General features: G+C 41.8%; 1 protein-coding gene across 10 annotated transcripts in view; it reads right to left on the bottom strand.

The window, feature by feature from the left end:
• Positions 1-14,114: 14,114 nt before the first annotated feature.
• LOC122680657 (HIV Tat-specific factor 1-like) overlaps positions 14,115-27,547 on the bottom strand; it is a 326,826-nt gene continuing 313,393 nt past the window's right edge. For 7 of the 10 annotated variants that reach the window (XM_043882262.1, XM_043882260.1, XM_043882264.1 and 4 more), the window contains 2 exons: positions 18,095-18,147; positions 14,115-17,337 (listed from right to left, as the gene is read on the bottom strand). In XM_043882262.1, coding sequence (XP_043738197.1) covers positions 14,982-17,282 — 2,301 coding nt within the window. In that variant the 5' untranslated portion in view covers positions 17,283-17,337; positions 18,095-18,147 and the 3' untranslated portion in view covers positions 14,115-14,981. The remainder of the gene's footprint in view (positions 17,338-18,094; positions 18,148-27,547) is intronic. The other 3 variants (XM_043882266.1, XM_043882269.1, XM_043882268.1) reach the window with 1 other exon arrangement.

The following is a 27,547-nucleotide window of genomic DNA, read 5'->3' as shown; positions in this document are numbered from 1 at the left end:
GCACAACTGAATAACACTTTTCAGTCCCCCCATATCAGTGTAGCAGCTTATAAACCAGGAAGAAAGCGTCCTCCTGTTTCAACACTAAACACCCTTGTGGGATAAGTAGAGAAGACACTCTCGACTCCATTTAACAGAGCAGCAAGTGGAATCTCAGAGAGGTAATCAGCGACCTGCCTAAGATCATACAGCTGGGAAGGATGAAGCTTAGATTAAAGATCAGGGTTCTGTTTTATCAACAAGGAAAAACAAGAGGTTCGAAAAAGCCAACATCACATACTACAAGGCAGATCTTTTCCAATGTGTCTTCAAGGCCTGTAAGATGATCCTAGTGACCTTTGTTTGCCTGCCTATCCAACTCCCAACACAGAGCTGTCCCCTTTAGCACAACTGGAAAGTGAGCAAACATGGTGATGGAATAAGAACTGGTGGTCTTTACCCAGGTCAATGTTGCATGTGTCTGTGGTGGGGGGGTTGGGGATGGGCAGGCACAGGGGCATAATCAAGGAAGCAGAGCAGGGGGTGGGGAGATTGACTGATGAGGCTAACTGCCTAACCAGAAAAGTTCAGCTTGTTGCTACCAGGACAAGGATACTAGGTAGTTAGTAGCCATACCCTACAGGTCAAAGGTGGAATAAGGGGGTCATTGGGGCCGTTACCAATCTAGAAAGAGCCCTTGACCCGCATTAGAGATGGAGACAAGCGTATTAACCAGAACTCTCTTCAGTCAGAACACAGTATGCACTGAATAATTTGAGGAGCTGTTGGGAACTCCACAAGAGTAGCGCTCCAGTGTGGCTGTATTGGTCTGAACTTTTGGGTTTTAATAAGATTTATTTATAATATAATTTATCTTCTCAATCAAGACACTTCTAAGAGTAAAATAAGACACTATTAATAACTATGCTGGAACAATAAGTATAAACTAGGACTGTCCCCAAATGAAGACACATGCTCACCCTAGTTTCTAATGTTGGAAGTCAAACAACACTGGCTTAAGCAAAATAACATTTATTGGTGCCAGGGTTTGAAAAGTCCAGTGGTGAGTCTGACTTCAAGGAGGCCAGTCTCCGAGATTTACTCCCTCTCACACCATCTCTCTGTTCTGTTTCCCCTCTGTCAAATATGCCCAGTCCCCCTACTGTCCCCGGCACCTCCAGGCTTACATCCTGCATCCAAGCAACAACAGCTTCTCTTTCCCAACACTCTTCCAAAGTCCAAGAAAAGTTTCACTGGTCCACTTGGTTCTCAAGCCCATCCTTGACCCAGTCACTGTGGCCATGAGGGAATGGAACAAGCTGACTGGCCAAATCTGTATCACAAGTAAAGAAGCTGCAGTACATTAATACAATGGAATACTACTCAGCCATAAAAAGAACAAAACAATGACATGTGTAGCAACATGAATGCAGCTAAAGATTATTGTACTAAATGAAGTCAGTCAGAAAGACAAATCCCACATGATATCACTTATACGGGGACTCTAAAATGTGACATGTGAACCTATCTATGAAACAGAAACAGAATTGCAGACACAGAGAACAGACTGGTGGTGGCCAAGGGGGAGGGGTGAGGGAATGATGGGGTGGGAGTTCGGGGTCAGTAAGTGTAAGCTTTTATACATAGGATGGATTAAAAATAAATCCTACTATACAGCACAGAGAACTAGATTCAATATACTATGATAAACCATGATGGAAAAGAATATATATATACATACTTTGGCCACCTGATGCAAAGAGCTGACTTATTTGAAAAGACCCTGATGCTGGGAAAGATTGAGGGCAGGAGAAGAAGGGGACGACAGAGGATGAGATGGTTGGATGGCATCACTGACTCAATGGACATGAGTTTGGTAGACTCTGGCAGTTGGTGATGGACAGAGAGGCCTGGCGTGCTGTGGTTCATGGGGTCACAAAGAGTCAGACACGACTGAGCAAATGAACTGAACTGAACTGATATATGTATAACTGAATCACATTATTGTACAGCAGTAATTAATACAACATTGTAAATCAACTATACTTCAATTCAAAAAAATCTGTATCATAAGGCCACTTTTGGACTTGAGGATAAGAGAGAGGGCAAGTCATCTACCCAAACCACATGGATCAAGCTTGGTCTAGTTATGATTCTCCAATGGAAAATCAAAAAATAAATTTGCAGGAAGAATTATGCTAGGCAGGTAACATTAATAATGTTCACTAACTCTAGGACTCATTTTGGTTAATAACAGCAGATAACTTTTTTGTGTGTGAGGTCCTTATGTGCCAGGATCCATGTTAATGGCTCTATCTGGAATATCCCATTTAAACTTCAAAACAATTCTATAAGGTAGATACTTTATTGTATGCATTTATAGATGAGGTAACTCAGGTACAGAGAAAACTAAGTAACTTGCTCAAACTCACAAACCAGGGCATGAAAAAGCCAAGACTGAAATCCAGACAAGTCAGGTTCCAGAGCTCATGCTCTGAGCCCTTACTCAGAGAACCATCCCATGAAAGCTATGCAAGCACACTTGGTTAGATCTCTTGGAACAACCCAGGAGAGGTTTGGAGTGGATCAAAAGAAAAAAGGTCGGGCCAGTTAAGAAAAGCCTCCTCTCTATTGATTTACAGCCCCAAAGTCCTGATACAAATTACGTCAGTACCTGACAGAGTGTCCCAAAGCCCTGCACTCAGCCAGCTTCTTGAGATAAGCACAGGAAGTAGCTTTATCTGTCTGGCTTCATCTATCTCCAAAATCCCAACAAGAAAGTCTCTTAACATCACTGAAACGGTACACTCTAACAGTGGATCCCATGAATTCAAAAAGCCCTCCATTAACAAACAACAAAAACTAATCTCAGAGAACAGAAAAAATGGGGAAAAGTTGTTGAGAAAGAGTGAGGGCAGGAGGAGAAGGAGGTGGCACAGGATGAAATGGTTGGATGGCATCACCAACTCAACAGACATGAGTTTCAGCAAACTCTGGGAGACAGTGAAGGGAGGGAAGCCTGGTGTACAGCAGTCCTTGGAGTCTCAAAGAGTCAGACACGTCTTAGCAACTGAACAACAGCAACAAAAATGTTTGCAAACTGTTTTCCTTACAGCAAACAATTTCTAATCATAGTTACACAAAAAAACAGACTTTAAAGAATCCAGAAATAATTTGGTTGTGTCAATGCAGAGCACTACTTGGCAACTTCGAATGCAAGTGCATTTAAATATATTTGGCCATGTTTACTTGCACATTCCTAAATTAGACCTGAATAACTAGCTGATAGATACATAGTTATATACAGCTTGTTTTTAACAGGAAAATTGTTCAATCTATCTTCCTTTATAACTGAGCTTCCACAACCTTGATTTATTGGTGGAATTCAGGAAATTTGCCCCACATAGAGTTATAGGGAATCACTTTCATTTGTATGCTAACTGCTTTTGATTTTTTTTAGCATCATCAGTGGCCTTGATGATTGATTTTCAGTCTAGCTAAACCAGTTCGTTATTGTGCATATTTCCCAGTAGGAAAGAGATTAGCTTAGCTAAGTGAAGATAGTACACTTCATTGTGCAAAAGTTCTAGCTCAATCCACTGACATTTGAAAGTTTTCAAGTAACATGCCCCATGAGCAAGGCTTCTAGGCTTTTATTATTATTTTATTATTTTTTAAAAATTATTTATTTTACTTTACAACATTGTATTGGTTTTGCCATACATTGACTTGAATCCACCCTGGGTGTACATGTGTTCCCCATCCTGAACCCCGCTCCCACCTCCTTCCCCATCCTATCCCTCTGGGTCATCCCAGCGCACCAGCCCCAAGCACCCTGTATCATGCATCGAACCTGGACTGGTGATTCATTTCACATATGATAATTTACATGTTTCAATGCCATTCTACCATATCATCCTGTCCTCGGCTTCTCCCATAGAGTCCAAAAGACTGTCAATACATCTGTGTCTCTCTTGCTGTCTCGCATAAAGGGTTATCATTACTGTCTTTCTAAATTCCACATATATGTGTTAGTATACTGTATTGGTGTTTTTCTTTCTGGCTTACTTCACTCTGTATAATAGGCTCCAGTTTCATCCACCTCATTAGAACTGATTCTAATGTATTCTTTTTGATGGCTGAGTAATATTCCATTGTGTATACATACCACAGTTTTCTTATCCATTCATCTGCTGATGGACATCTAGGTTACTTCCATGTCCTGGTTATTATAAACAGTGCTGCGATGAACACTGGGGTACGCGTGTCTCTTTCAATTCTGGTTTCCTCAGTGTGTATGCCCAACAGTGGGATTGCTGGGTCATATGGTAGGTCTATTTCCAGTTTTTTAAGAAATCTCCACATAAATCTACCTAAAAGAACAAAATACCTATATATAGAAAACTATAAAACACTGATGAAAGAAATCAAAGCGGACACAAATAAAGGGAGAAATATACCGTGTTCATGGATCAGAAGAATCAATATATGGAAAATGAGTATACTACCCAAAGCAATCTATAGATTCAATGCACTCCCTATCAAGCTACCAACGGTATTTTTCACAGAACTAGAACAAATAATTTCAAAATTTGTATGGAAATACAAAAAACCTCGAATAGACAAAGCAATTTTGAGAAAGAAGAATGGAACTGGAGGAATCAATCTTCCTGACTTCAGGCTCTACTACAAAGCCACAGTCATCAAGACAGTGTAGTACTGGCACAAAGACAGAAATATAGATCAATGGAACAGAATAGAAATCCCAGAGATAAATCCACGCACCTAGGGACACCTTATCTTCAACAAAGGAGGCAAGAATATACAATGGATAAAGACAACCTCTTTAACAAGTGGTGCTGGGAAAACTGGTCAACCACTTGTAAAAGAATGAAACTAGAACACTTTCTAACACCATACACAAAAATAAGCTCAAAATGGATTAAAAATCTAAATGTAAGACCAGAAACTATAAAACTCCTAGAGGAAAACATAGGCAAAACACTCTCTGACATAAACCAGAGCAGGATCCTCTATGATCCACCTCCCAGAATATTGGAAATAAAAGCATAAATAAACAAATGGGACCTAATTAAAATTAAAAGCTTCTGCACAACAAAGGAAACTATAAACAAGGTGAAAAGACAGCCTTCAGAATGGGAGAAAATAATAGCAAATGGAGCAACGGACAAAGAATTAATCTCAAAAATATACAAGCAACTCAATTCCAGAAAAATAAATGACCCAATCAAAAAGTGGGCCAAAGAACTAAACAGACATTTCTCCAAAGAAGACATACAGATGGCTAACATGAAAAGATGCTCAACATCACTCATTATCAGAGAAATGCAAATCAAAACCACAATGAGGTACCATTACACGCCAGTCACGATGACTGCTATCCAAAAGTCTACAAGCAATAAATGCTGGGGAGGGTGTGGAGAAAAGTGAACCCTCTTACACAGTTGGTGGGAATGCAAACTAGTACAGCCACTATGGCTTCTAGGCTTTTAAAGGAAAGATCATAGCAACAACCAAAAAAGTAGTTGATTCTTTAATGAAATGACATAGATACAGTGAGGGTATACATAACAACTAAAGAGTTAAAGAATTTAGTCTCTGAGGTCAAGACTCTGGAGTTTGAATCTTAGCATCAACCATTCCCAGTTACATGACCTTAGGCAGGTTACTTAACCTGTCTAGACCTTCATTTCCACACTGTAAGATCAGAGCCGCTAGCAATATCAACAATATTGAGCTGTTTGAGGATTAAATAAAATGCTGCATATGTTACATTTGGCATGGCTTTTGGCTCATAGGAAACCCTCAGTAAATATTAGCTCTTGATGTTGTTGTTGGAATTGCAAAGGAAGGAAATGCAAAGATACCTCTTTGGCCACCAGATACCTGATAACTTAAGGGGAATACAGAGTCACTCAAACAAGATCGAAAATGTCCACTCAGCCCATAGTGATTTTTCTGCACACGGGCTAGAATTTATTCTTTTGAGTATCAACCCACGTTTGTCACAATGTCCCAGTCAAAGAATGAGATGGGATCATGATTCCAATTAATGATCTTTTAGTTACTACAACAGTAAATTTTCATTCATTTCAGTTTTCCTCCTGACCCATATCATATGTGATCATGCATCTCTTCCCTACCATAAAAATGAGAGCTTTGTCCTACACATTCCCTGCTATATCTTTTGCACACCCCCCCCCACCAATGCCGAAAATGCCACTAATCCTCCTCCAAAAGGCCTGTAGTGTTCCCAGCTGTAACTTTGCAAACTCAGAGGATGTGCTTTACGTTACACTTGAGGCAGGTGCTAGACGGCACTTTTCCCATCCTTATCCCCCAGGCCTCAGGGAAAATAGGACTGTATGATATGCAATGGCCATTCATGCAGTTTCTGCCCTGATCCATGTTCTTTTCTTTGATGACACCACTGGATCTGCTTTTGGGAAGTTCCTCTAACCCACTGCACACAGTTACAGTAAGGATGTCAGTTGAAGTCAACTTCTCCTGGGCAGAAATGGACATATGACCTGTAGTTGTTTCCTGAAACAAATCACCACAAACTTGGTGACTCAAATAACAACAACGAATTCTCTCACAGAGGACCCCAGTTCACAATCCAGCTGCAGCAGGCTTGGTTCTCTCTGGAGGCTCTGAGGAGAAAGCATCCCTTGTCGCCCTTCCATCTAAAGATGGTTGTTGCCCATCCTGGTGTTCCTCAGCTTGTAGATACATCACTCCTGTCTCTACCTCCATTCTCCCATCACCTTCTTTTCTCTGTCTCTGTGTCCCCTTCTTGTCTGACTCTCATAAAGACACTCCTGTCAGATGCAGGGCCCACTCTAACCAAGTATGGCTACATTTCCACTGTTTCCTTAATTACATCTGTGTGTGTGTGCTAAGTCACTTCAGTCATGTCTAACTCTTTGTGACTCTATGGACTGTAGCCCACCAGGCTCCTCGGTTCACGGAATTCTCCAGTCAAGAATACTGGAGTGGGTTGCCATTTCTTTCTCCAGGGGATCTTTCCCACCCAGAGATCAAACCCTGCATCTCTTATGTCTCCTGCAACACCAGGCAGGCTCTTTACCTCTAGTGCCACCTGGGAAGCCCAATTACATCTGTAAAAATACTTACTCTAAATAAGGTCACACATTTTGAAGTTATGAGTGGACATGAATTTTGCGGGGATGCTATTAGACCTATTCCATGACCCAAGATAGGGCAATCCAAACCTCTTTCCTTGGAAAGTCAAAAGAACTACAATAAGTCCCCTACATACACACAAGTTCTGTTCCAAGACCATGCTTGTAAGTCCAGTTTGTTGGTAAGTCCAACAAAGTTAGACTAGGTACCTAACTAACATAATTGGCCATATAGTACTGTACTATAACAGGTTTATAATACTTTTCACACAAATAACACATAAAGACATATTTAATCATACAGTACTACAGTACAGTGCCTTGAAAAGTACAGTAGTACAATACAACAGATGGCACACAAGGGCTGGATTCAACTGAAGAAGCAAAAAGAGTTGCTGACTGGAGGAGGGAGAGGAGGTGGGAGATGGTAGAGCTGAAGGACCATCAGGAATAGGAGATGCAAGGCAAGCTGCGTTTTCACTCACGTCTGATGTTGATGGAACGCACGTTCACATCTTTGAAAGTCTGAGACTTGAAGGTTCATATGTAGGGGACTTACTGTAAAACTATTTGCAACATGTTAATTTTCCCAGCAGAATCCTGAGGAGACAGCCCCCTAATTCCTACTACCTATATCCTAGAAGCTTCTCTGGTCTCCTACATTGCATGACTGAGCTATTCAGAGTCTCCTTCACTCTGCGCATTTCCCAATAGCCTGGCAATAAATTCCCATGCAGCTTAACCAGATGGAATCAGGTTCTGCTACTAGAAACCAAAGGAGTCTAAAACAGAGATTGAAACATCTGAACCATCTCAGTCATGAAATGTAGAAATAGGAACAATGGATGTCAAGGCCTTTTTTTTTTCAGACTTCCCACTGACTAAATAGTTCTTTGATCACAACTCTTCCACCCATCTTAGAACATGTCATTCCTGGAGACTTTATCTGTTTGTCATAGTAATTTTTCTAAAAGTCTTAAAAGTTTATGCAAGTATGTAGGTAATAGTTCCCGGCATTCTTCCAAAGTCTGAAAATGCTGACAGACTAACTAAGAAGCATTGTAGAATGCTAGGGCAGGCTAATTAAGTCCTACACATTGACATTTTGGCTAAAAATGATAACTGCACTAATTAGCCAGTTAGAAAACGTTCACATCTCACTGTGCCAAATGAGAGGGGATTCCTTATAATCGTTTCTATAGGATTGCCAGCTACTGCTGGGGACACCATTGAATTACGTCCCAAGTCCCATCACCACTTAACTACTGAAGAGGTTCCCACCCAAACAGTGAGTAGGAGTCAGAGCTGGATAGGCTTCCTAGAATCACGGTTCATTACCACTGCATTCCAAAGTTTGGGGAACATCCTGAGTCTTTGAAAGTGGAATGAGCATCGCCTCTGACTTCCTATAAGATCCCGTGCCATCTCAAGACACAAGGAAGCCAAAATTCTAACTGGTACAGGGTGAACACTGCAAACTTTTGAAGACACTGTGGGAGCTATAGTCCATGTTTATAAAGAACATTTAGAGCTTCCAGGAAAGCATTGAAGTAAAATCCCTAAAGATTTACTAAATGTCAGGCAGAGGAATTGAAATGTCAGTATACCACAGAGAGGCCAAAACTGAATTAACAACATGCAGACAAATTACTCAATCGAATATAATTTAACAAATCATTATGGACACCTACTATGTGCCTGACACTGAGTAGGCTCAGCAGAGGATCAAAGATAAGAAAGAAGAGACACGCGCTCAGAGAGTTTGCAGTCCAATAAGAAGGATAAGAGCAGAATGTGAATCCCAGAAATACAAGGGGGAAAATGCTATAAGACAATTAGAAAGAGAAAAACAAATGTGGTATATTCGTGCATATATCTAGAATCTAGAAAGATGGTACAGATGAACCTATTTGCAGGGCAGCAGTAGAGATGCAGACACAGAGAACAGACTTGTGGACACAGTGAGGAAAGGAGTGCTCGAGCTCATTCACGCAGTCACGTCCGACTCTTTGTTCCTCTGTCCATGGAATTTTCCAGGCAAGAATACTGGGGTGGGTTACCATTTCCTCTTACAGGGCATCTTCCTGACCCAAAGATTGAACCTGAGTTTCTTTTTGTCTCCTGCACTGGCAGCTGGATTCTTTACCACTGAGCCAACCAGGGAAGCCAAGGGAAGGAGAAAGTGAGATAAATTGAGAGTAGCAGTGATACTATTTACATATTACCATATGTAAAATAGATAATCAATGGGAATTTGTTGTATGATGCAGAGAGATCAAACCCAGTGCTCTGTGACAACCTAGAGGGATGGGGTGGGGTGGAGGCAGGAGGGAGGTTCAAGACGGAGGGGACATATGTATATCTATGGCTGATTTATGTCCATGTATGGCAGAAAACAACCCAATATTGTAAAGCAATTATCCTCCAATAAAATAAATTTAAAAAGAAAAATGCTATAAGAAACAAAGTGCTAGAGGAAAAATGATTACATCAGTTGCAAAGATCAATAAAGGCTTTCATAGAGGAAGTAAAAAACAGGGATGGTCCTTAATTGACAGATACGCAGAAAAGATTAACCAGAGTCAACCCAAGCAAAATCAAAGAGACAGGAAAACGTATGGTCTATTCAGAGGACATAAATTAATTTAGTCTTTCTGAGACACAGGGCTCAGTAAAGAGGGAAACATAGCTGGAAAAGTAGGTTGGAGCTACCCTAAGAGCTCCAGGATAGGTGCGTGTCTTGCTTATTCGTGGAGGGCAATGTGGAGTCACTGAAGGTTTTTGCAAGGGTACAGTCTGTTCGGCACTAGCTTAAGAAGGATCCATCTGGAGGCAACGGGAATGATAAGCAGGGGTTAGAGAGGTCAATCAGCTGGGAGTCTGATTCAGCTTTAAGCAGGAGAGTTTGGAAAGAAAGGAGGGAAGGAGGACACCTGTGCAAGAGATAAGACAACGTCCAAACCCAGAAGAGTTCTCAACCCTGGGTGCATGGTAGACTCTCATGAGTAACATTACTGAAATAATGCCAGGGCCCACCCCAAACCAATTACAGTAGAACCTCTGTGGTTGGGTTCGAGCCTTGGGACATTTGAAAAGTTCACTAGGTGATTACCATACACAGATAGTATTGACACTCATTTATTCTTCAAGGTATAGTTCCGGGATCAGCAGGCCCAACGTCACCTGAGAGTATGTTGGAACTACAAACTCTCAGACTACTGCACTCAGGACACACATGATTACAAGATGCCCAGGAAATATGTCCATCACACTGAAGACAGAGAAGCACAAACAGACACTTCCGGGACAGGCCCTGAGATGCTTCAGGTCTAACCAGCACCCAGGTGAAGCCAGCAGAGGCCCACACACCACGCCTGAGCATGTGTTAGAAACGCAAGTGCTGCACACAGCCAGACCACTCACTGGGGCATCTGCGGTGCTCCTGGGGTCCATGTCCTATGTCAGACCTCATCCCCATCTCTGCACCCTGTCACCACGTTCACAGGTGTCAAGAACAACTCCAGGAAAACACTTTGGCTATTCCTCAAGAAGCCAAACACAAATTACCATATGACCCATCAATTTCACTCCTAGGTACATACACCAAAGAACTGAAAGCAGAGACTCACACAGACACCTGTACACCAGTGTTCATGCGGTGGTTTAGTCACTCAGTCGTGTCCAACTCTTGCAATCCCATGGACTGTAGGCTGCAGGCTCCTCTGTCCATGGTATTCTCCAGATGAGGAGACTGGAGTGGGTTGCCATTTCCTTCTCCAGAGGATCTTCCCAACCCAGGACTTGAACCCAGGTCTCCTGTACTGCGGGCAGGTTCTTTACCGACTGAGCTACCAGGGAAGCCAGTGTTCACACAGCACTATTCGAAGTAGCCAAAATGAGGAAACAGCTTGACAATCCACTGACAGAGGAATGGATAAGCAAAATGCAGCAAACTTCAGTTTATTGTGTGTGTGTGTATATATATATGTATCAGTAGTCACGTATGGATGTGAGAGTTGGACTATAAAGAAAGCTGAGCACTGAAGAATTGATGCTTTTGAACTGTGGTGTTGCAGAAGGCTCTTGAGAATCCCTTGGACTGCAAGAAGAGCCAACCAATCCATCCTAAAGGAGATCAGTCCTGAATATTCATTGGAAGGACTGATGGTGAAGCTGAAACTCCAATACTTTGGCCACCTGATGTGAAGAGCTGACTCACTGGGAAAGACCCTAATACTGGGAAAGATTAAAGGTGGGCGGGGGGGGGGGAATAAATAAAGGTGGGAGGAGAAGCGGATGACAGAGGACGAGATGGTTGGATGGCATCACCGACTCAATGGACATGAGTTTGAGTAAGCTCCAAGAGTTGCTGATGGACAGGGAGGCCTGGTGTGCTACAGTCCAAGGGGTCACAAAGAGTCAGACAGAACTGAGTGACTCAACTGAACTGCTATGTAATATAATATGTATCCTGTGGTCAACAGTCCAAAGGGTCTGAGAGAGTCAGATGTGACTGATGACTAAGCACAGCACACAGCATATTGTGTGTGTGTGTATATATCATATATATATATATATATATAAAATTTCATCCTAAAAAAACAGATTCTGACACATGTTGCAACATGGATGAACACTGAAAGCACTATGCTATTGGAAATAACTCAGACACAGAAAAGGACAAATAGCAGAAGTATTTTATGATCCCACTTACATGAAATATTGGTTAGGCAAACAATAACTCTAACCCTAACCCTAACCCTGGAGGTTCAGACAGTAAAGAATCCACGTACAATGCAGGAGACCTTGTTCGATTGCTGGGTAAAGATCCCCTGGGGGAGGGCATGGAAAACCACTCCAGTATTCTTGCCTGAAAAATCCCATAGACAGAGGAGACTGGCGGGCTATAGTCCATGGGGTCGCAAAGAGTCAGACATGACTCAGCAACTAACACTTTCATTACTTTTCATAGAAACAGAAATTAGATTAGAGGTTATTAAGGGCTAGAGGGAGGAGAGAATAGAGAATCATTGCTTAATGATTACAGAGTTTCTATTTGGAATGATGAAAAGTTTTGGAAATAGTAATAGTTTCACAACATTATGTATATGATTAATGCTGCTGAATTATGCTTGTATGCTTTAAACATGGCAAATTTTACATTATATATATATATATATTTCCCCACAATTAAAAAGAAAACAAGCTCCATCCCCACCATTTAATTGAGAGTTCTAAGCCTCCTGCTCTTTGTCCCCAGACTGCCACATTACTTCCAAACTACTTGCATTCCCCCAAATGGGATACTTCCTGGATTCCAACCTAAACTCACATTGACACAGAAAGGAAAGAATCTGCATTGTATCCAGATACTTCAAATTAAACCAGGGCTTCCCTGGGGACACGGAACAACAGACTGGTTCCAAATAGGAAAAGGAGTACGTCAAGGCTGTGTATTGTCACCCTGCTTATTTAACTTATATGCAGAGAACATCATGAGAAACGCTGGGCTGGAAGAAGCACAAGCTGGAATCAAGATTGCCGGAGGAAATATCAATAACCTCAGATATGCAGATGACACCACCCTTATGGCAAGAGAGTGAAGAGGAACTAAAAAGCCCCTTGATAAAAGTGAAAGAGGAGAGTGAAAGAGTTGGCTTACAGCTCAACATTCAGATAACTAAGATTATGGCATCTGGTCCCATCACCTCATGGGAAATAGATGGGGAGACAGTGGAAACAGTGTCAGACTTTATTTTTCTTGGCTCCAAAATCACTACAGATGGTGACTGCAGCCATGAAATTAAAAGACGCTTACTCCTTGCAAGGAAAGTTATGACCAACCTAGATAACATGTTAAAAAGCAGAGACATTACTTTGCCAACAAAGGTCAGTCTGGTCAAGGCTATGGTTTTTCCAGTGGTCATGTATGGACGTGAGTGTTGGACTGTGAAGAAAGCTGAGCGCCGAAAAATTGATGTCTTTGAACTGTGGTGCTGGAGAAGACTCTTGAGAGTCCCTTGGACTGCAAGGAGATCCAACCAGTCCATCCTGAAGGAGATAAGTCATGGGTGTTCATTGGAAGGACTGATGCTGAAGCTGAAACTTCAATACTTTGGCCACCTCATGTGAAGAGTTGACTCATTTGAAAAGACCCTGATGCTGGGAGGGATTGGGGGCAGGAGGAGAAGGGGACGACAGAGGAGGAGATGGCTGGATGGCATCACCAACATGATGGGCATGAGTTTGAGTAAACTCCGGGAGTTTGTGATGGGCAGGGAGGCCTGGCGTGCTGCGATTCATGGGGTCACAAAGAGTCGGACACGACTGAGCGACTGAACTGAACTGAACTGAACTCCCTGGTGGCTCAGAGGTAAAAAAAATCTGCCTGCAATGCAGGAGATGCTGCAGGTGCAGGTTTGATCTCTGGGTCAAGAAGATACCCTGGAGAAGGAAATGGCAACCCACTCCAATATTCTTGCCTGGAGAATCCCATGGACAGAAGAGCCTGGCAGGCTACAGTCCATGGAGTTGCAAAGAGTTGGACATGACTTAGCCACAAAACAACAACAAAAACTTCAAATAGAATCATCCAGCCTTTCACCCCATTCCCCAGGGTACTTGGGTTGTCACATTTTCTTCAGCTTAAAGTGATACCTCTGGTCTCTCTGCCAGGAAATGCTGCACTGTCCCCCTCACTTCAAACAATCCCGAATTGGCCCAAGCTCTTCACCACGCCCGGGGGAGGGTATTCACGACACTCAGAATCCTAGTTTGGTGACATGATCCAAAAACCCCACTTTCTTTTTTTTTTTTTTTTTTTAATGAAAATGCACCAATGCAGTTTATTTTAATTCTAATTTATGAGAATAACTTCTTAAGTGCAACATCAGAAGTCAATTCATCAATACTGAATTTGGAAAGCACCATCAAGAAAAGAGCCACAGTTTTTATTGGAACTACACAATTTCCATAGTACTAGGCACCACAATTCTAGAACAAAACCAAAAACAAAAATCTGAAATATGTGTGACAAAAGTTCTTAAACTCCAGGAGATGTACATGAACTGCCCCAAACTGGATACAAAAGGTTGTGTAGTATACACACAGATTTTTCTGGGGAAAGGTCTTCTGACTTGAATCAACTTCTAGAGGTGTCCAAACAGTAAATGGTAGAATTCTAATCTCCTCCATTTTTTCAATAATGGAAGCTGTGGACTCTGGGAAGTTCACCTTTGCACATTTAAGAGTCACTTTTCATGGGAAGAGGGTAGAAAAAAGTAACTTGTGAGGACTGGGGAGTGAAAAACTCCAAAGAGTTCTTTACCTCATAAGTTTTAGTAACATGTTCTGGTTTAAAGAGGGGAAATGGGGATATCAGTGGTAACATCATAAAGTGGAAGCAAGGAGACACCTACAGGGATTTTTCAAGTCCTTAAAAAACACCAAACGTTAGTATGAAAAAAGCAAGAGCAAGAATTAAAAATGCAATTTAACTCAAGTATAATTTTCCATTTCTGCATATCAACAACATTCTTTATTTCTGAATGTCACAAACTTCAATCATAATACTTTAAACAACATTATTTTGCATGCACTTAACAAATCTGACAAAGGACGAGGAGCAAGGTAACTTGCATTATGCTATGGAGTTTGAACTGAACAGCCAATGAACACATATTTAAAACCATTAGGTACAGGTAACCATGAACACTTCACTGCATTAATCAGATGGCATCCTACCTCTATGCACACATTCATGTAACACTATGAGTAATTACCCTGCAGCAGAGGCAAAATGGAGAAGGAATCTCCGTAAAAAGCAAGCTTAAGGGATTAAATAGTGTCGTCGTCATCATTATCCTCACTACTGAGAACAAAGCTGCTGCCTGTGGACAAGGGCCCTTCCTCCTTAACATTCCCTAAACCACCCACAGTCCCTCTCTCGTCAGAATCTTCAAACAATTTGTCGCTGGAATCGTCATCAAACAACTTCTCGTTGGAATCATCATCTTCAAATACCTTTTCATCTATGCCTTCATCTTCCTTTACATCTCCATCTTCATCTTTTCCGTCCGAATCTTCAAATACCTCTTCATCTGCATCATATTCTTTGTCCTTTTCATCAGCATCTTCAAGTTCCTTTTCTTCTGCACCTTCTTCATCCTCCTTCTCATCTGACTCATCATCAAATAGCTTTTCACATGCATCTTCCTCTCCTTCCTTTTCATCTGACTCTTCTTCAAACTCTTTCTCAGAGCCTTCTTCATCAAACACTTTTTCAGAGCTGTCATCTTCGAATTCTGATTTTTCAGACTCATTTTCTTCTAACTCTTTTTCCAGAATGTTTTCATTAAATTCCTTGTCAGAGGCATCTTCCTCAAAGCCTTTCTCAAGGCCATTTTCTTCTAACTCTTTTTCAGAGCCATCTTCAAACTGCTTTTCCGAGCAGTCTTCAGACTTTTGTTCTGAGTCATCATCTTCAGAAGCCACCTTTTGGGGGCTGGCCTCCCCCTCAGACTCCTTGCCGGGGCCTTCTTCAGACTCCTTCTCATGGCCATTCTTGTCAGGATCTGTTTTGAGTTTCTTCTTTTTGGATTCTCTTTCAGGGACAGTCTCTTTTGACTCTTTGTTAGGATTACCCTCTTCACGCTCTTTCTCAGGGCTGCCTTCTCCAGACTCTCTCTCGGGGAAGTCTTCTTCACTCTCTCTTTTGGGACAGCCTTCCTTAGACTCTCTTTCAAGGCAGCTCTCTTCAGATTCTTCTTGGGGACCTTCAGCTTCTTTCTCAGGGCCACATTCTTTAACATCTTTTTCAGAAGCAACTTCTTCAATTTCTCCCCCATCTTCCATTTTTTCAAACTTCTTTTCATCTATAGGTTCTTCAAATGCCATTTCAGTTGCAGCTGCTTGAACATTTGTTTGAGATGTGCCAGGGTGCTCAGAAAAATGCCCTGCCCTTTCTGGAGCACGGATGGAATCTGAATGCTGCAGGCCTCTGTTGGCCTCAGGAGCGTTGAGGAAAGCCTCCCATCCTCTCAGCCTTTCCTCCCTTTCTCTTGTGGTCTCCTCCACCTGATAATCCGTAGTTCCATCCCATGCTTGGGCAGTGATTTGACGCCCACCAAACCACCTTCCATTGAGGGTTTGGATACAATAATCAGCTTCCTCTGGATCCCTAAAGGACACAGAGGCCACACCATCGGGGTGTCTATCAAAGAGAAGGAGCTTCCTAATTTGTCCAAACTTTGAGCACTCTACTCGAAGGTCTTCTCCGATTTCATTCAACACCAGTGGATCATCCTCAAAATCCACTGGATGAAACATGTTTTTGAGGATGACAACTCGCTCATGGCGCATTCGGGACGGGCCAGCTCGTCCCTCGGGTCTCCAGTCCAACTGCTTTTGTTGCATAGACAGCTTTTTCTTGTAGTCTTTGCACTTCTTCTTCTTCTTTGAGGCATCATATTCTCCCTTTAACTGAAATTTTGCCACATCCAAGTGTAATTTGTAGCCTCTAATTTCATCTTCATCCAAAAGTTTTAATGCCAGATCCACAGATTCTCTCTTCAAATAACAGCAAAGTCCATCTCCTTTAAGATTTCCTTGATTATCTTTGTAAAGCTTGACCTTAAATTCTTCTGTTTGAGGATCTCTCATAATAATGCCAAACTTCGACATGAGCTGTATAAATTCATCCACTGTAATGTCTGGAGGCAAACCAGACACATAAACATTTGTATTTCTGTCTTCTTCAACACAAAACCATCCTGATTCAGCCTTTCTCTTTTCTCCCTTCTTTTTCAGATCACTGGGTTCAGGAGATTGTCTTTGCGGAAGTTCTTTTGCAGTCCTAGCACTGGCATCTTGGACACTTGCAGTAGAACTAGATGCACCATCGTTAGAAAAGCTGTAATTGGCCTGATACGTAGCAATGAAATCTTCAGTGATCTTGGGGAACCAAGCCTTCTTGTCGAGGTCCCACTCGTACGGGGTGTCAGTCGGCTGCTGCCTGAAAGAATCGGTTTCTCCACCGGGATCTTTCTCGGTGTCGTCGTCCTTGGTGTCTCCGTACAACTCTTGCATTCGCAACTGCTCATCAAACTCGTCGTTTGCATCCAAGTTGTTGCCGCTCATGTTGCCCACTTAGCCTAGAGGCAAGGTCCAGTCGAGCGAAGAGGCCGAGCTGATGCTGGAGGGGAACAGAGAAAAGGAGGTTGGCCATACTCAGCCTGCTCCCCACCGCCCCCCAGCCCGCCTCCCCCAAAAACCTCACTTTCAATAAACCAACACTTATAAGGGTAGGAGGGAAAAAGTCCATTTCAAACAGCAAACTCTTAATGCCCTGAGCCTATGAGACCTAAAATGACCAAGATGAATAGAGTGAAAATGTGAGTCCTCTCATGCACATTCTCTTCTTGAAACTGAGACAGTTCAGCTTGATGTTTGGTACAATGACAAATTGTTCTGGGCAGATTTTCCAAAGTAATCCAAAATCCCAGAGTCCCTCTATACAAATTGTCTACTGTGGTGACTTAATTTCATGTTTTTAGTTTTAAGGAGAAGAGATTTGGATAAATGTTCTAATGTAGTAATTAGCAATTACACTAATAGCATTGATTTCCCATTATGTTGTCCCATTATTCTAATTATATTTCTCTTTAAACAATTTTTCAGACTGCAATCTTTTACTTAGATGAGCCTAACACCCCAGATAACCTCCCGTCGCCATTGTCCACCCAAATTGGTAACGAGTCCTGTGCTGTTTAACTTCACATCACACATTTTTTTTAAATCATTCCAGAAGAGCTCTGTGTCAATGTATTCTCTCGAGCAATTACCGCCAGGACCCAGAACCAACATTGCAGTAATCAAAGCAGGTGGCCATTTGGCAAGGCTCTCTACACAAACAGCTCCTTGACATCCCACTAATGTACTTGAAATCTTACCCTTGAAGAGCACTTTTGGGAGATCTTTGGGGGTTTTCAGTCTTTAACAGTTTCTGCAAAAGAGCAACCCATGTCAGGCAATAACCAGGAAAGAAGACCACTTAACAAGAGCCTATAAGACACACCAAATACTCTCAAATGAGAGCTAACTAACACTCTATGTTTCATGCACTATTCTGAATGCCTTACATATATTAACTCATTTAGTTCCCTCCTATACTTGTATAAGATATGTAATATTATGATCTCCATTTTACAGATGAGGAAATTGAAGCTCATCCAAGATCATCTAACAAATTAGGGGACACAGCCAAAATTCAAACCCAAGCACGCCACCTTCAGGATCTGTACTCTTCACTGATGCTGTTTTGCTTTCTGATATGTTTCTTTTTCAGCCCTCTCATGAGACCAGCATTTTATGTCTTCTTGGACAGATGTACTTAATGATCAGAAGGTTAAATAACTTGGCCAAAGGCACACAGCTAAGTGTCCAGCTATTATGTAAACCCAAATATTTCGGACTCTAGAAACTTGCTCCTTCTCCTCTGCTGCCTACCCAAGAATGTATCACAATATCCAATCATGATGGCTATTTATGAGCAAGACCAAAACAACCAGGAGATAATAATAATAGGCTGTATGGTACACTAACTAACAGAAAAAATGGCAGATAGGTATGGCAGAGCCTACTAGCTGATTGACAAATCTATTTCTTCTTCCTCTTGGGCACACACTGCCTTTTCAAACATCCTTTGTAGTCAAGTGTAGTGAAGTATCTGAATTTCAACCAGTGAGTTTTGGCCAAAATATTGTATTAAAATATGTCAACCTTCTTTCCTCACACCTGAATGGAGAGACACCGAGAACCTCTAGTAGGGAGGAGCCACAAGAGTGAGGGAGCCTGGGTTCCTGATTGACCCTGTGGAGGGCTGACCAACCAAGAAGCGATCCAAAGGATCCTGGCAATAAGAAGTAAGCTTTAGGAATCCCCTGGTGACCTAGTGGTTAGGATTCTGGGCTTTCACTGCTGTGTCCCAGGTTCAGTTCCTGGTTGGAGAGCTGAGATCCCACAAGGTGTGTGGCATGATCAAAATAAAAAGTAAGCTTGTACAGTGTTGAACCATAGAGGTTTCAAACTTACCTCTTATAGCAACTACTGTTACACCAACTAATATAAGATAAAAGTTGAATGTTGTCATCAAAAACTTAGACTAAGACATTGATTTACAGTTGGATTTTGGATAGAAGAGAAATAAATGACTAACTCAGGTTGAAAAGCTGGAGATCATGTGGTAAGTATCCACAAAACGCTTGGCCAATCTTTCTCTACAGTAACTCGTAAAGCAGTTCATCACTCGCCTCCTGGCTTTCACTCCTAATGAAATGGGCCGCCATTTGGATGTGTTGAGTAGCATCACATGATCTGATGTTATTAAATGTTCACATCTGGCTGCTGTGTTGAGATTAATTTGCAGGTCAAGGGTAGAAGAATGACAAGAAGTTAAGAGGCTATTTCCACTGATCACAAAGAGTGAATCTGTGGAATGAAGACTCTCCTCCTACAGCTGGATGATGCCTGGTTCTCCTAAAGACTGTCTCTGAACCACCAGGCCAGGTAGAGTTACCAACGTGGGTTCTGAGAACACTATTGCTTCTGATTAATGATATTTCAAAAACAAATCAAAAGTGAAGAAACTATTTGTGTCTGAGCATTCAGTTTTTTCTTTGTTAACATTTTCTTCCAGATGGTTTTAATTTTCTTTTGATATCTTATATATATTAAAAAGCAATGGATATCCAGTTAAATAATTAGACATAGATATCCAATTTATTTAAAAGATCCTTAAATACCTAATTGTGTTGCCTGTAGAATCATGACTTCTATAAATTTGGGGTGTATGAAAATAGAAGGGATATTTAGGGGTCTGCAAACTGCAGTAGGGACTGAGAGATTTACACTGGCCTTCCTGAGACAGACATTCACAGTTCAGTGAAACCCCCCAGGGCATAAGCATGAAGCCCATAAGACAGGTAGCAGGAAACATCACCTTCAATGCTTCAGTTTAATATCTCTGTCCCACCTTCAAATAAGCCTAGAAAACATACTACTCCATAGACACCCTGCATATATTTTCCAGTTACAAATGACTGTATTTTATTATATCTCTGCCTATGGTGTGGTCACATTCCAGTAAAATCCTAAGAGACTGGCAGGGCTGGGAGCAGTGTTCTTGGAAAACTATGAAGAAGTAGGAATTCTAGCATGCAGTGTTTGAAAGTGAAGGTGTTAGTCGCTCAGTTGTGTCCAACTCTTTTCAACCCCATGGACTGTAGCCCACCATGCTAGGATGCAGTGTTTATCCATCATTTGTACCCAAATTCCAGTTCAGTCAGTAATCAGAAAGCAACCCATGCTCTGGATCCTGCTTAATTGCCTGAACCTGAAGGGTGTGCTTGTGTGTCCACCGCTTGTTTCTAATCCATGTCATTACTGAGATTCACATCTTAGAAGTTCAGGCTTTTGTGGTATGTTTTGGGATTGTTTGAAAAAAAAAATTTTTTTTTTAAAACTAGAGTGGATGGCCTGGTGCTCCCAGTGTTCCTCAAACGGAGGGAGGAAGGACTCTCTTCCAAGTCAGTATTTAGATTCCGAACGCTGTCATCAATGATGAAATGACCCATTGCAGATGCTGAGAAGAAAAAGGCAAAATGGGACACCCACTGTTTTCCTGTTTGCTGACCATCATTCAAAGGTAGAGTTAGCTGTTATTGAAATAAACCATGGAGAAAATATCAAAATAAGCCTATTACGCTAGGACCCAACCATTACAGCCAAGGAAATAAAACAATAAATCCTTTGAAATGAAGAAATATAGCAAGAGGCACTTGAAAACTGAGAGGTGTTTTGTCACTAAATTGCAGCATTAATAGTGCTTTGATGCTCCTTGCTAAATTGTATAGTTCTGACACTCAGAACGAACATTTGGAAAATCATACTTATTTTATACAACTCGTTAGCAGAAAAGAAGAAAACAAGATGATGTTTTAAAACCATAAATCTCCTTTATAACTAACTGTGAACCTAATGATATTGGAAGACGAAAGAAAATTGAAAGGGAAAGTATGATTCCAAACTGCATTATAATCTTGGGTGTAAATGAACTATTATCTCATCAGTAGAGGATAAGTTCTATTTGGAATATGATGCTGAATGTTGGCAATATTCCTTCTCTGATAATGATAAGAAACTAGGAATCACAGGAGAAGTTATTTCTTTTTCATTATCAGTGGAACACTGGTGCCATTACCTGTGATCTTTTTTTTAACCAATTTTTCTTCCTTACATATATCCCCGTGTATCCCAACTAATGAAATATCACTTAAATTTATGTTACTTAATAAAAATGACAAATTTAAAGAATCAGAAGGAAATTGGATGCTCACAGCACACTGCTCCATAGGCAAGGTTTATGATCACCAGCACCATTTTCAGACTTTCGTTAATGCTTGCTGGTATTCTAGATGTCTGTTTACCCAATCTCATTTTAATTTGTTAAAGGAAGTTGAAGTCATGACTCAGCTATAATGTGGCAGCATTTGAGTATTAAACAAAAATGCAAATCTAGCAGTACCTCCCTAATGAGATGTAGCAAGCTCATTTTTCTTCATATCATTTCTAATTCAGTCTCTGGTTTGAGGGAGCATTTCTGCGGCACATGGTCATGTTTAAACTTTATTTTATTACTTCTAAGCTTCTCCCATATTATTAGTCAACTTGAAGGCCTAATTCTGAAATCTGTTGGCTTAGAGACCTGCATAAACACTTGGGAAAATATTTTTCATGCAGCCACTGCACTGAACAGGGGGAACATCTGAGCTGTTTTAAGTGTTCTGTCTGTGTACCAAAGTGACAGCTAGGTTGCAGAGCTCCCAGTGTCTTTAGACATACGCAATGAGTCTTTCTCATCTGTCTTAATTTTTCATCCTAAATAATGCATGATTCTGTCATTAACCAGCAGACAGAAGACTCCCTGAGGGGTACCTAGTTGTCTTAATTTGGGTCTTGGATGAAGGGAATATTGGGGAGCTGATCTCAGAGAACACCTTGAGCTAGTGGGGAAAACAAGAAGAGGAAGGAAGATATGTGAAAGGTGGGTTAATGAGGGATTACTCTGTGGGCAACCCAGACTGTATCCCACAAGGGACTCTCTAAGCAGTTGTCTTTTCTAAGACCTCAAAATTGCTCAAGGGCAAGGAAACAAGGCATTAAATCTTTCTGGTTTCTAAACCTCAATGGTTGAGGGCTGCTCTTGGAGCATGAACCCCTCAGGACTTCCGGCCTGCTCAGCGACCAGAGAATGCCCAAGGTCAGAGAGCTGCAGGAAGCCACCAGCAGGAAAAGGGACTTCCACGCTGATGCCTCCAAGAGAGCCAAGGACACATGGGCAGGGACTCCCCACAAAAGGAGGCAGCGCTGTGAGGCAGGATGCTGACAGTCTCGGCTTGAATCTGAGGGAAGCAAAACTTGCCACCCTAATTAGTCTCTTTCAGTTCAGTTCAGTTCAGTCGCTCAGTCGTGTCTAACTCTTTGCGACCCCATGGACTGCAGCACGCCAGGCCTCCCTGTCCATCACCAACCACGGAGTTTACTCAAACTCATGTCCATTGAGTCAGTGATACCAATTCGTCCCTAGCATGCAAATTATTTTAGCTGAAAACAATTAAGGCCCAAATGACTCAGGAAGAAACTTTGACCTTCCCCATAACTGCCTAAAACAATTCAGACACAGGACCTGAAACTGAATGTAAAACAGCTTAAACTGGTTTTGTCTCCTTAAATAGGGTGTTGTTTAACCAAACCTTGAGTTATTTTACAAAAACAGCACTGCTCATGTGCAAGACAGGAACCTCTGTCTCCCAGATCACCCCAGAATCAAGAATCTCCAGTATACCAAACTCAAAGAATAGAAATATTGTCACCAGAACCTTTTACAAAGAGAGTGTTAGTTGCTCAGTCGTGTCCAACTCTTTGCAGTCCCATGGTCTGTAGCCTGTCAGGTTCCTCTGTCCATGGAATTTTCCAGGCAAGAACATTGGAATGGGTTGCTATTTCCTTCTCCATTACAAAGATTGAAGTCCTTCAATAAGGAAAATCTGGCTTCCAGCAGTGCAAGTAGCTTATGGACTGATTCTAGACTAGCCAATCAGCTTCCAAGTTTGAAAATCCCTTACCCCTTAAATTTCTACTCCAAACTCTGAATTGGGAAGACAGATTTGGGCTGTATCTCCTAAGGCCATCAACCTATTAATAAAGCTCTTTCTTTTCTCTAAAGCCTGTGCCACAGTTCTGGCTTCCATGTGCTTCATTGGGTCAGGAGACTTGCTCCATAAAAGGCCTTTCCTGGAATAGAGCTATCACCAGAAATACCTGCAGAGAATATGAGCAAGATGTGGTAAAGGGAACAGGGCCTAAAGATCAGAGTCCTCTCAATGATTAAAGCTGTGGTAGCTACATGCAATGAATATTACTCAGCCATAGAGAGAATGAGATAATGCTATTTGCAGCAACATGGATGAACCTAAAGACTGTCATCCTGAGTGAAGCAAGTCAGACAGAGAAGGATAAATATCATATGACATAACTTAGATGTGGAATCTTACAAAATAATACAAATGAGCTTATTTACTAAACAGAAACAGACTCACAGACTCCTAAAACAAACTTACGGGGACCAAAGTGGGAAGAGGGGCAGGGAGCAGGGGTAAATTAGGAGTCTGGAACAGACATACACACATTACTGTCTATAAAATAGATCATCAGCAAAGACCTACTGTACGGCTCAGGGAACTCTACTCAATACTCTGTAACAATCTATACGGGAAAAGAAGCTGGAAAAGAATAGATATATGTATATGTACATGTGCAACTGAATCACTTTGCTATACACCTGAAACTAACACAACATTGCAAAACAACTATGTGGTATCTCAGTGGTAAAGAATCTGCCTGTCAACGTAGATGAGGATTTGATCCCTGGGTCAGGAAGATTCCCTGGAGAAGGAATCCAGTATTCTTGGGCTTGCCTGGTGATCAGCTGGTAAAGAATCTGCCTGCAATGCAGGAGACCTGGTTTTGATCCCTGGGGTGGGAAGATCCCCTGGAGAAGGGAACAGCTATCCACTCCAGTATTCTGGCCTGGAGAATTCCACGGACAGTCCATGGAGTCCCAAAGAGTGGGACACGACTGAGAGACTTTCACTTTCACTTTAGTGACTAAACTATAACAACGAAACAAAAATTTTAATTAAAAAAAAAAAAGAAGACAACATTCAAAAACAGAGAGTGGTTAAATAAATAGTAAAACATCTTAAAAAGAAAATAAAAGGTCCTCTCTGTGTTCCCTTGTCACCACAGGGCCCAGACAGAAGAAGCTGGAAGAGCAGAGGAAAATGTCTTCCTCCCCAGCAGACCCCTGCTTCCCCTTTACTCACCGTGTGATTTGGATGCATGACTTAAGATCTCTGATAAGATTTTTTCCATACAGTGAGGCTTGTGACGCTGAGCTCTCTGGGTGATAATAAGGATTCCATATAACGCTGTGAGACTGTATGTAAATTTGCCCACCAAGGACTCAGCGTACAGTAGGTGCTCAGTAAGTGCTGGTCATTTTGGTTGTGATGATTATAATCTTTACTAACTATAATGCCCAATAAATATCCTCTGAACCTCAGCCCCTCCTTGCAGAGTAGGATAGTCCTACCATGCTCATCTCGCCCCCACAGCACAGTTTAGGACAGGAAGCAGGAGGAGTCTGTCAATCGCCCCTGCATCACTTCCACAGCATGTTTCTCGAACACAGCACGTCTCATGACATCGTGTGCTAGTCACAAGCAGGCAGTCCTCTGAGAAACCCCAGGAGCCAAGCAGGGCGTGCGGCAGAGATCAACCCTCATCTACACTCCTCATAAAACTCATCAGAAGCCCTTACTACACTCAGAAGAGAAGAGTCACACGGTAAGGCCTGTTGGTCTGCGGATATTGATGTCATCTAAGGGAGACACTGACTCTGATTTCTATTAACTTTAACACTGTTGACTGAAAAAAATGAACAATGTAAAAGTTGAAAATTATGTTTTATTCGGCAGATGTATGGAGGTCTTAAGCTCAGGAGACACTGCCTCTCAGCTCTGAGGGACCGTTTTGAAGAGGTAAGGAAGGAACCAGGATATATTGGAGTCTTTGCAACAAAAGCCAGGTAGTTTGAACATCAAAAGAATACTGTTAATTAAAGAAAAACTAGACATCTGAAGTTAATGGACTTAGCACTTTTCTCTGTATGGGAAGATGCGTGAGTCTGGGCTCACTGAACTCATTCCTTTGATATGCACCATAACTATCTAGGGCCCGCATCTGATTTCCTCCATCCTGCACCCCCTGAGGGTGCACAGTCGGGTGACTGCAGTGGCTGATTGCTTGATGCAAGCAACATCATTTACTATGGAAGGTGATGATATTATGATATGGAAGGTGACATTCTTCACCCACAATACTGAGACCCACTCTTGCCCCTGTCCCTCCAGCAAAGCTCCAGTTCCCTTGGACTAATTGTACCATGAGGTCAAAGTCACCTCCATCCCAACAACTAAACAGGTGAGACTCCAAGGTGAGAGAGACGTAACAATAGCTGTCATCAGGCAGTTTTCTCTGTGAAAAGGAATGCTGCTCCCAAGTTCGTACTAATGTCTGTTGACTTTTATAATGCCAACCTTTCCATTACCTTGCTTTCCCTCTCTGTTTAAAAAAAAAAGGAGGAGGAAAAAACTCCACAAACTCATGTTCCCAAGGTTATTCTGTAGCAAAACAATGTCTTCCTGGATCTGAGTTCTACACCATTTGTGAAGTGTCAATAAAGCCCTCAGTTTCATAGATCATCAGGAGACCTCGTCCTTGCTCATCTTTGTATATGTGGCTGAGTATCCCTAAACTATTCCTCCCAACTCTGCAGTTACTAATAAATGTCCCGGGGAAGCATTAGAAACGAGAATACTGTGCTGGCTTCTATCCCTATGACCCCTCCTACTGACAGTTCAGAGGAACCGTAGGATTGGAGGAAGGAAAATAGAGGGCAGGGAACAGAGAATCATATCATCCATGAGTTCATTATCTTGTACATTTATTTGCATTGGAATCAACCAGCTTTCTATTACAATGGGTACCTAAATAGTACACTTGTTTTTATTGTTGCTGTTTAGTTGCTCAGTCGTGTCCAACTCTTTATACCCCCATGGACTGTAGCCCACCAGGCTCCTCTGTCCATGGGGTTTTCCCAGGCAAGAATCCTGGAGTAGGTTGCCATTTCCTTCTCCAAGGGATCTTCCCAGATTAGAGATCAAACCTATGTCTTCTGCATTGGCAGGCAGATGCTTTACCACCGAGCCATCTGGGAAACCCCCAATAGTACATTTACCTACATGTAATTTTTATATAGGGCTTCCCAGGCAGCACTATGTAGGAAGACTGAGGTGAGAGAATTAGTTACATGGCCCTCAATTTTACAGAAGGAAATGAATGGTTAATGAAAGCCTACTCACTGGGTGAATTTTTATATCTCATTCTGACGTGGCTGCATGTCTGGGTGGCAGGCTGAGTTATAAATAGTTGATGCGATGCTCTGGTGCAGGAGTGCCTATTGAATTGTTGCCTCCATAAACTTTTTATGTGTTCCACTGGAGAAGTGAACCAATTAAAAAGTTTTGCCCATTTGAACCCTCCACATAAAGTATTTTCAGCAAGTAGATAAACATCTTTGATGCCTTTGACTGCTTGGTGAGCTAAAATTTTATTCAAATTGGCTTTGTAATATCTTAAAATATACATGCCTGTGATGTTCTGCTCTTAACGTTCATACTAAATGAGTATTTGGACATCGTTAAACAAGAATACTGGCTGAACTTCCTTGTCAAAGGAAATTTCAGAAATTTTAATTTGTTCAGGGCCTCCTTTTTATTACATTTGTTTGTATCTCTAACTATTCCATTCGACCTCCCTGGCATCAGTGTGAAGAAATTCTTTGAGAAAAAGCTGATAGTTATGTTTCATGGAAGCCAAAGTCCTCCTTGCAAATTAAAATTACATTCCACTTTGCTGAACACTAAGAAAATCAGCTTTGGAAAATTACCTCAGCCCTAAAGATTGGGCCGCCACTTCGCAGTCAAACCCTGTTCCTTTAATGCGCATCTGTGAGCAAACACGCTTGGCTCTGACCCACACTGGACTGAACAAACCTCATTAACAGACTCGGCCTGAAGAGGCGCTTGAAAAGGCAGCTACTCATGTTCCACATGATAGGAAACGTCACACAAAATCAGAACAGAGGTGAAGTTTTGGACACGTATTTCCATCAGAGGACTACCTTCTCTTCCAAACAATAGTTCAGAATGTGTCAAAGCTGC

The sequence above is a fragment of the Cervus elaphus genome, chromosome 22 (assembly GCF_910594005.1).
Source record: "Cervus elaphus chromosome 22, mCerEla1.1, whole genome shotgun sequence".
Lineage (NCBI taxonomy): Eukaryota > Metazoa > Chordata > Mammalia > Artiodactyla > Cervidae > Cervus > Cervus elaphus.
Note: the sequence above shows the minus strand (reverse complement) of the source record. Positions and strands in the feature narration are given on the sequence as shown.